Raw genomic sequence first — 10,549 nt, 5'->3', positions numbered from 1 at the left:
TTAACACTCCTTAATATGTAAATTCGCTTTGGGCAGAATTAATGGAGGAGCAAGCTTTAAGGAAAAACAAAAGTGGTGATCAAAATAGAGGCTTTATAATATCTTTTTTCAGGATTTGCTCCCAGCAGGTCCCTTCATTCACTCATTTAATCATTCATTCAATATTCAGTTATTAAGTTTTTGCTATATGATAAGCACTAAGTTTATAATGGAAAATTAGAGCAAAAGTTTCAGTGACAATAAAAGGAAAATATTGCAAATAAATATAGTATTGCTGAAGTTTTGCATGACAATAGGACTAAGCATTTTTTTGAAAAATGAAACTAGCAATTATTTCTAGAAGTTTAAAGTGACAAATGTAATCATGTCCACAAATCAAGAGTATAGTTGCTATAGTCAAGACTTTTTTTTTTCCTTAACAATTTCTGTGCTTGGAAAACTATAAAAACCAGAATCTAACAATGGAAGTATGAATTTCATATTGATTCATTGAAAGAATGTGTGCACTCAAATTGTCTTTGTCCTTAGCCTATCAGCAAATAACAAAAATAAGCCCACTATTTGATATGTACTGGGTGCTTTGTTATTTTTGTAATTTAAGGTCCTGTGTTATGCATTCATAATTAAACTGTTTTGTTAAAATGTGTTTTTCCTTCTATAATCTCCCCAACAAAAGAATCACCAAAGCAATTGTGACACAAAACTGATCTTCTACATTCTCTTGTTTTCTTCACAAGTTTCCCATTTTCACCAGCTTATTTGCAAGAGTATGTTACCTTATTACATTTTAGGGTTGACAGAAAAGCCTTTAGTATAGCTGAAAATGTATTTCCAATAAAAGCACTCACCTATTCTATCAATCCTGATATTATGATATTTTGCTGGGATGATCATGTATAAGACTTAAAATCATCCCCATACAACATTTTTTTTTCCTTTTTTGTATATGACAGAGTCAAGTGGCCCTTTTTTTTCAAAATGATTTCCCTTAATCCCCAGGGATATAGAAACCAAAATGTAGCACATTTTTTTCTTCACTTCAACTCAAATGAATAGCTCTTGTAAAGTTAAAGGAGAAAAAGCATTCAACTTGGTCACTCAAAGAAGTGAATATTAGATGTAGCATAAAATAGGGATGCATAAGTTTCTTCTACTGAAGCACTGCACTGAACATGGAGTAAGTTACAATTACCTCCTCACAGAAGCCATTAGTCTTAAAAGAAACCAAGGGCACCATGTTCTTTGGTACCTAAAAGAAATAAATAATGGCTTAAAAGAGTATAAAATATTTTTTTAAATTTATTCTGACTTATAGTTTAGGTTTTCTCATAATTAATTGTAGATGTGCTTCTAGTGGGTAAACACATAATTCCAACTTTGACCAATCTTTATATTTATAGAATGCTTTGGCATTACTTTGCAACTTAGACCAAGGTTCACTAGATTTGTCAAAAGGGTCATTCCAAGACTTCCAGAAAAGGGGGGGCAGGAAGAGGTATGCTTTTTTAGTGTGACTATAAGTCAGAAAAGAAATAAGAAAATGACAGGAAAAGGGAAATTCATGGTTCATCTTTTGATGGATGAAGGGAAAAGTTCATATCTTTTGACAATTGGGAGTAATGATTCTCATCTATAGATAGCATGTTTTATTTATCATCTTCAACAGAGATTGTGAAAATAAGAGCACAATAAATGATAGGCATCAAAGGAAATCAAGAAAATTTACAGAAATTTAACAATTGCTTGTACTAGGCACTGTATATGGATCATTTAGTAGCAAAAAGAACCATCTATTCAACTATGGTTTTATCAAAGAACATGATTGCTAAAAATATAACAATAATAATGTTTGTTACATTTCTCTATAAAAACTGAGGGTCCAAAATTATCTTCATTCATTTGAAGGCATCTCTGTGGGGAATTGAGAAACAAAGTATGTTGCTTTCTGATGATCTAACTTAATAAGAGGAATAGAGTCTGGAGAATAAATTCAGTTATAGAGATAACAAAAGAGATACATATTAATGTATTCATTAATTTATCTTTCTCAAGTATTAAAGGATTTAAGTCAATATTTGACAAATCTGATAAATGCTCAAAATGTCTATAATAAGGATAAAAATACTGCTCTGTTATGAAATTTTAAGAAGCGGGCTTGTAAACTTCCCAGGCAGAGTATCATGCTCTATTTTGACTGCTGGGATTATTCATGGATTCAAGGAAGAGGGGCCCCTTTGAGCAGCTCCCAGGTTTATAAAAAAAAAACAACTTGATGGTAATCAAATACTTGAAAAAAAGTGTTCATATTAATCCTATAAATTCTACAGGCAACCTCCTACCAATCCTCCTAACCACAAAATGATATCCATATGGGTCCCATTAAATAACTGATTTAGGGAATAACTATGTTCTCAAGGGCCTTCCAAAATGATTCAACCTTAGAGAGGGGAGTAGAGGCAAGATGGCTAAGTAAAGGCAGGGGCTTGCCTGAAATCTCCCGCAAAATTCTCCATATACCTTTAAAATGACTCCAAATTCTAAGAAATCACAAAAAGACTGTAAAACAAATGTCCAGCCCAAGACAACTTGGAGGGTCATCAGGAAAGATCTGTCACACCAGGGTGAGAGCTGAGCAGTCCAGTGCAGGCTGGGTGAACACAGACCTTGCCCCAGCAAACCCTGAGTATTCCTCTGGGCAACTGAATCACTGGCAGCAGTGACCAGACCTCTCAGAACACAGATACCAAAGACAACTCAGAAGGTCAGCAGAAAAAGGTTGTCAAACCTGGTTGAGAGTAGAGAATAATGCAACACATTGCTGGCCCCAGCAAACCAGGAGTAGGCTTTAGGAGTGACTGAATCAGCAGTGTCAACAACTGCTTCCAGAGCTCTCAGTCCACAAATGGTAAAGGGCTTGAACAACTGGTCAGTAGGAAATTGCAGTGACCTTTTTCTTAGCACTGAGGTAGGACTCTGTTGCTTTGCCCATACTTGGATCCTGGTCACAGTCCTGGGTGGCAGTCCCAGTTTGAGGGAGTCCACTAGCACAGCATATTTTACAGACAGAGCAGAGAAGGGAGCCTCCTTACAGTCCCATGGCAGAAAAGAGTACTTGTGTTCATTCACTGACCAGAGCACAGACTAGGAGAGGAGTAAACACCTCTCCTTAGATAATACCACATTGGAAGAAATGAAAACTTACAGGTCCCTAGAAGTATTTCTGGAAATAGTTGCAAAAAAACGCTGAAGCTTGATACAGTGCATCATTCACACTAGAAGCAGAGCCCTACTTTAACAAAGAGTTAGAGTCAACTAATAGGCTAGGAAAATGTGCAAACAACAGAAATAACTTTTTTGAAAATTACTATGGTGATAAAGAAGATCAAAACACACACTGAGAAGAAGACAACAGTCAAATCTCCTGCATCTAAAGCCTCCAAGAAAAATATGAATTTATCTCAAGCCATGGAAGAGTTCAAAAATGATTTTTTTAAATCAAGCAAGAGAGGTAGAGTAAAAATTTGGAAGATAAATGATAATAATGAAAGAAAATTATGAAAAATGAGTCAACAGCATGCTAAAGGAATGTAATGGTAATGTAATTTGAATTTGAAGACCCCTTTTTATATTGTCAAGTAAGCAGGTACTTAGCATACTTAGCACCTTGTTTCAAGTTAAGCAAAGGTAGCAGATACTTAGCACTTATTAATTGATCAAGCCTCTGCTGGAGAAACAGAAGGTATGAACTTCTGTCTCCTGTTACTAATGTAACAGGAAGGAGTTCTCTGAAACAGGAAGTAGCTAATGTTGTGTGTATATAAACAAAAGCCCCAGAAAGGAAGGGTCAAAATTTCTTGGGACTAGCATTTAGAGGTAGAGCAGCTACAGAAGAGAAATGAGAATTGAGAAGAGAATTTCCTGAGAACTTGTGGTGTCAGAGATTTTTCTGAAGAGGAGCCTAGGAGGCTGAAGAGGAGCCCAGGAGTCCTGGAGCCCCCTACCAACCCCCCCCCATGCTGGATAAGGTGATTCTGACTGAGCTGGAGAAGACTGAGGAAACATGACCAGGATACTAAGACTTTGTCTGTTTGTGGCTTTGTTGAGCCTTGAATTCCCAGGAATAGAAATTGTGAAGGATTTGACATGGACTGGACACTGTGAGCTCCAATATGGAGCAGGAACTACCTGGAGAACTGGACAAGCACCTAGGAGCTGTCCGTCTCTGAATCTTGGTAGATTCAGGTAGGAGCTGGGACCATGGAAGGGGAATCCAAGGAATCTGAGAGACCACCCTGAGTCAAGCTGAAAGAAGACTTTAATTGTATACTATATACTGACTGAGAAATTGTAAATTTACCACTGACCTAGGGGTGGAGGGTCTATGTATTTTCTCATGATTATACTTAATGATTAATGATATTTAGTAATTGATTGCTGAATAAGTGACTAATTGAGTGAACTTAGTGTGCCCCATGAATGGAAGACTTTGACTATTATATTTTGAGATGATTGTTCTTTGTTCAAAACTTGGTGGCCACTGTGGTGGAAACTATGTGGCCATTTTAATGATAAGCTGTTGTGAATACTATATTGTCATTTTCTGTGATAAGTTGTAATATTGTGAGTATTGTTCTTTGATTTTTCTGTGAATGTTTTGCTTTGATTTGTTATGGAATAGAGTGCTCACTATACTGTGTAATCAGAACCTTAAAAGCTATTCACAGTAGCATTATTCTAGAAAGCTGCTCATGCACAGCATTACAAGGAGACAGAAATAGATACTGAGGAAAATGACACCTTAAAAAGCTGACTAGGCCAAAAGGAAAAGGAGATCCAAAGGCTCATTGAAGAAAATAATTCTTTAAAAATTAGAATGGAGAAAATGGAAGCTAATGGCTTTATGAGACATCAAGAAACAATCAAGCAAAACCAAAATAATGAAAAATTGATAGACTATGTAAAATCTCTCATTGATAAAACAACTGACCTGGAAAATAGATCCAGGAGAGATAATTTTTAAAATGTTGTACTACCTGAAAGCCATGATCAAAAGAGGAAAAAAAAGAGCCTAGACATCTTTCAAGAAATTATCAAGGAAAACTGCTCTGATATTCTAGAACCAGAGGGTAAAATAGAAATTGAAAAAATCCACTGATTATTTCCTAAAAAAGATCACAAAAAGAAAATTTCCAGGAATATGATAGAAAATTCCATAATTCCTGTGTCAAGGAGAAAATATTGTAAGCAGTAAGAAAAAAACAATTCAAGTATGGTGGAATCACACTCTGGATAATAAAAGATTTAGCAGCTTCTACATCAAAATATCAGAAGTTTTGGAATATGATATTCTTGAGTGCAAAGGAACTAGAATTACAACAAAAAATCACCCACTTAGCAAAACTAAATGTGATCCTTCACAGGGAAAAATGAATATTTAATGAGATAGGAAACTTTTGAGTATTCTTTTTTTTTTCTTTTTGGAGGGGTAGAAGGCAGGGCAATGTGGGTTAAGTGACTTGCTCAAGGTCACAGAGATAGTTAAGTGTTAAGTGTCTACAGCTGGATTTGAACTCAGGTCCTCCAGACTCCAGGGCCAGTTCTCTATTCACTGTGCCACCTAGCCACCCCAGACTTTTGAGTATTCTTGATGAAAAGACCAGAGCTAAATAGAAACTTTGACTCTCAAATAAAAGATTCAAGAGAAACATAAAAAGGTAATCAGAAAAGAGATAAGTAACTTAATAAGGTTAAACTGTTTACATGGGAAGATAATATTTATAACTCACAAGACCTTTCACATTATTTTTTTAAAGCAATCGGGGTTAAATAAGTTGCTCAAGGTTACATGGCCAGTTATTTCTGGGTGTGGTGCTAAGTATCTGAGCCTGGATTTGATCCCCAGGTCATCCCGACACTGGAGCCAGTGCTGTTACTAGCTGAGCCACCTGGCCACCCCACTTGTCTCATTATTAAGGTAGATAAAGGAGCATATATTGACAGAGGGTAGGTACAGGCATTAGTTGAATAAGAAGGGATGATATGTTAAAAAAAAAAAGTTAAATTAATGGTGGAGAGAGGAATATACTGGGAGCAAAGGAAATGGAGAGCCAGAATGGGGTAAGTTATCTCACATAAAAGAGACAAGAAAAAGCTTTTACAGTGGAGGAGAAGAGGAGGGAGGTGAGGGAGAGTGAGTGAACATTATTCTCATCAAATTTGACTCAAGGAGGGAATAACATACAAATTCAATTGCGAATGGAAATCTATTTTACCCTACATGAAAGCGGGAGGGGAAGGAGATAAGAGAAGGGGGGTGATAGGTAAGATTGAGGGAGAGGGTAGTCAGAAGCAAAACACTTTTGAGGAGGGACTGGATGAATTAGAAAGAAAAGAATAAATAGGGGAGTAGGGATAGGATGGAGGGTAATACAGTTAGTAATGGTAAGTGGGGGAAAATTTTTGCTCAAATGTGTAGAGAACTGAATGAAATTTGTAAAAAAAAAAAATTAGAGTCATTCCCTAATTGATAAATCATCAAAAGATATGATCAGTTTTCAGGTGATATGTCTATAGTGAGATTAAAAATACTATAACACTTTTGGTTAGAGAAATGCACATTAAAACAATTCTGAGGTACTACCTCACATCTATAATATTGGCTAACAGGAAAGAAAAGGTAAATGGAAAATGTTAAGAGTGACTGAAAAAATTTTGATATGTAAATGTAATGGATTATTATCGTACTATAAGAAATGATGAGCAGACAGACTTCGGAAAAACCTGGAAAGTCTTACATGAACTGACTCTTAATGAAATGAGCAGAAGCAAGAGAACATTAAATACAGTAACAGCAACATTATATGATGACCAACTTTGAAAGACTTATCTCTTCTTAGTAATGCAAGGATCTAAGAAACATCAAATGATTCATGATGGAAAATGCTGTCCACATCCAGAAAAAGAACTATGTAATATGAATGCAGATGGAAGCATATTATTTGCACTCTCTTTTGTTGTTTTGTTTATTCTTTCTTGTGGTATCTCCCATTCTAATTCTTCTGTACAATGTGACTAATGTGAAAAATAGGTTTAATATGAATACATATATATATATATATATTGAGCCTCCATCAATTTACATGCCATTTTGGGTGGGGTAAGGGGAGAGATGGGTAGAAAATTTGGAACTCAAAATCTTATGTAAGTGAATGTTGAAAGTTAAAAAACAATAAATTAAATCTAAAAAAGGAATTTGTTTCATTTTTTAGAAGATCATCCTCATCTACCATGATTTCAGCAATAGTGGTATTATGATATTATGGAAACTTTCTTTGTTTTTGTTGATATTGTGCTGTTATTGTTGTTGTTCAGTCATTTAGGTGAGTCTGATTCTTGGTGACTTTGGAAAAGATACAAAAGTGGTTTGCCATTTCCTTCTCCTATTCATTTTACAGATGAGGAAACTGAGGCAAAATGGATTAAGTTAATTGCCACATATCTTGTGTCTGAGGCCAGATTTGAACTCAAGTCTTCCTGACTCTAGGTTCAGCACTCCATCCACTGCACCATCCATCTGCCACTTTGAACCATAGAGTCAGAGACTAAACTACATGATTGGTGAAAAAAATATTACTCCCAAAAGTTTTGATGCTGTTGTTCTGAATTTTGTTTTTGTTTTGTTTGAATGAGATAAAGCATGAAAAACATTGATCAAAGGGCATAGTAATGCCTAAAACCTGTTTGTTACTCAAACAAATTAATAGATAGAGTAACTCACTTCAGAAACTTGTTTAGAAGAATTCTGGGTTTACATTTTGGTGGAATGACTACCAGAGGAAAAAAGACTACAATGCAGAGTCTTTGATAGGACTCCCATTATGAAGGACCATCTCACTTTTCCATCACACAAACTGAGATACAGCTTGTTTTTTTCTTGAAAAATGAAAAGCTTTTCCTAGGATTTGATTGGCTTAGAGCTAAGACTTGATCTGTACCTTAATTTACTATAGTGTCCTGGTAGCCTCTGGCTTTGTTGATGAGAATTACTAATCAACCAAGGGAAGAAAAAGACCCTCTTATGTGGAATAGGGACCCTTCATGTTTGGAGAATGTATCAAAATCCCCTCCTAAACTGTTAAACAGATTCATTTGCATATGGCATAAACAGTGTCTCATCTACTGGGGCTAAGAGCCATTGTATCTTTGTTAATTGCCTTTTCTATTTTATAGTTAAATAAATTTCCATTTGTTTACTCTTGTATAGCCTACAAATATGCAATTTCTTTGTAACATCAAGCCTGAACTAGCAAGATACCAGAATGAATTAGGCCCTCTGCTCTTAGGGGTATAAATGAATTGTATTTTTGTTAACTTCCTTCTTTATTATTATTCCTATTAATTTATTCTTAGTTTTCAACATTCACTTCCATAAGATCTTGAGTACCAAATTTTCTCCACATCTCTCCCCTCCCCCACACAATGTGCATTCTGATTACCCCTCCCTCCAATCTGCCCTTCCTTCAATTCCACCTCCCCCCCTTCTCTTATCTCCTTTCCTTCTATTTTTCTGTAGGGCGAGACAGATTTTCTTTACACACTTGCCTGCATAACTTATTTCTCAGTTCCATGTAAAAACATTTTTTAACATTTGTTTTTAAAACTTCGAGTTCCACATCTTCTCCCTTCCTCCCTCTCCACCTACCCTCACTGAGAAGGCAAACAATTCAATATACATTATACATGTGTAGTCATGCAAAACACTTTCATAACAGTCCTGTTGTGAAAGACGGACTATATTTCTCTCCATCCTATCCAACACCTCCATTTATTCTATTTTCCCCTTTGACTGTGTCCCTCCTCAAAGCTGTTTGCTTCTGATTACATCCTCCTCCCAATGGCCCTCCATTCTATCATCCCCTCTCTTATCCCCTTCCTCCCTAATTGTCTATAGGGTAAGATAGATTTTTGTATGAAATTGAGTGGGTGTTATTCCCTCCCTAAGTCAAATCCAATGACAACAAGATTCATTCATTCCCTCTTACCTCCCGCTTCTTTCCCTCCAATGTAACAGCTTTTTTATTTGCTTCTTCTATGTGAGATAATTTACTCCATTCCACCACTCCCTTTCTCAATCTCTAAATACATTCCTCTCTCACACCCCTTAATTTTTTTTTTTAGATATCAATACTTCATATTCAACTAACCCCTCAGAGAATGGTCTCATGAGTTTAAAATACCATCTTTCCATGTAGAAATATAAACTGTTCAACTTTAATAAGTTCCTTATGATTTCTTTTCCCTGTTTACCTTTTCATGCTTCTCTTTAGTCTTGTATTTGAAAGACAAATTTTCTATTCAGTTCTGGTTTTTTCAGCAAGAATACTTGAAAGTCCTCTATTTCCTTGAATATCCATTTTTCTCCTGAAGAATTATACTCAGTTTCTCTGGGTAGGTGATTCTTGATTTTAATCTTAGCTCCTTTGATTTGCAGAAGACCATATTCCAAGCCCTCTCTTCACTTAGTGTAGGAGCTGCTAAATCTTGTGTTATCCTGATTATGTTTCAACTTTACTTGAAATGTTTCTTTCTGACTGTTTGTAATATTTCCTCCTTAACCTGGGAATTCTGGAATTTGGCTACAGTATTCCCGGGACTTTTCCTTTTGAGATCTCTTTCAGAAGGTGATCAGTAGATTCTTTCACTTTCTATTTTCCCCATTGGTTCTATAATTTGGGGGTCATTTTATTTGATAATTTCTTTTTTTAGCTACAAAGGAGGAGGGGGATTTTTAATAGGGGCCCAAACCCATCAGCCTTGGAGGAGCTGCTTCCAATTCTCTTCTCAGCTTTGGTCTTGGGTCCCTTGAGGGCCATTCCTGGGCTCAGGCTTGTGGAGTCCTCAGCTCTGAGCAGGCAGGAGAGATGAGCATGAAAATGCTTACTCCAGAGCACAGAGCCATCTGTAGTGGGGCAGAGCTATCTCACTCCTGCTTCTTGGGGTTATTGACTGATACATAATGATAGAAAACCATGAGCAGGAAGAGCGACATGCCCAGCATGTTGGCAAAGATGGCCAGCTGCACATCCATGATCATCTTGTTTCTCAGCATTCCCACAGCCCTTGCAAAAAGAACAGCTTTGCGGCACCCTTTGAGGCACCGGACAGGAACTATGAGGAGTCTGTGCACCCTAAAGGAAATGTGGCTGGCTATGCATGGTGAGCAGAGGAAATGGCCACTCTAGTCCCTCACCCCATTGCTTCGTAGGCTCCCCTGGGCTCGGTTGGACCGACCAGGACTATTTGATAATTTCTTAAAAGATGATACCTAAGCTCTGTTTTGATCATGATTTCCAGGTACTCCAATAAATTTTAAAATCTCTCTCCTGGATCTACTTCCCAGGTCAGTTGTTTTTCCAATGAGATATTTCACATTGCCATCTTTATTTTTTCCATTCTTTTGGTTTTATTTTATAATTTCTTGATTTCTCATAAAGTCATTACCTTCCATTTGCTCCATTCTAATTATGAAAGAATTATTTTCTTCATTAAG

General features: G+C 36.4%; 1 protein-coding gene across 1 annotated transcript; it reads right to left on the bottom strand.

Moving 5' to 3' along the window:
• Window positions 1-9,877: 9,877 nt before the first annotated feature.
• Window positions 9,878-10,136, bottom strand: LOC138147733 (dolichyl-diphosphooligosaccharide--protein glycosyltransferase subunit 4-like). Its single transcript, XM_069070284.1, has one exon. The coding sequence runs from the start codon at window positions 10,106-10,108 to the stop codon at window positions 9,980-9,982; it is 129 nt and encodes a 42-aa protein (XP_068926385.1). The 5' UTR covers window positions 10,109-10,136; the 3' UTR covers window positions 9,878-9,979.
• Window positions 10,137-10,549: the final 413 nt, after the last annotated feature.

Source organism: Petaurus breviceps, unplaced genomic scaffold, assembly GCF_028583685.1.
Source record: "Petaurus breviceps papuanus isolate PSGF00001 unplaced genomic scaffold, PetGlider_PUasm1.0 90804, whole genome shotgun sequence".
In the NCBI taxonomy this organism is placed as follows: domain Eukaryota; kingdom Metazoa; phylum Chordata; class Mammalia; order Diprotodontia; family Petauridae; genus Petaurus; species Petaurus breviceps.
This window is presented reverse-complemented; position numbering and strand designations above follow the sequence as displayed.

Coding starts and splice junctions, on each gene's coding strand:
- LOC138147733 (XM_069070284.1), bottom strand. CDS start 10,108: ATGCTGAGAAACAAGATGATCATGGATGTGCAGCTGGCCATCTTTGCC.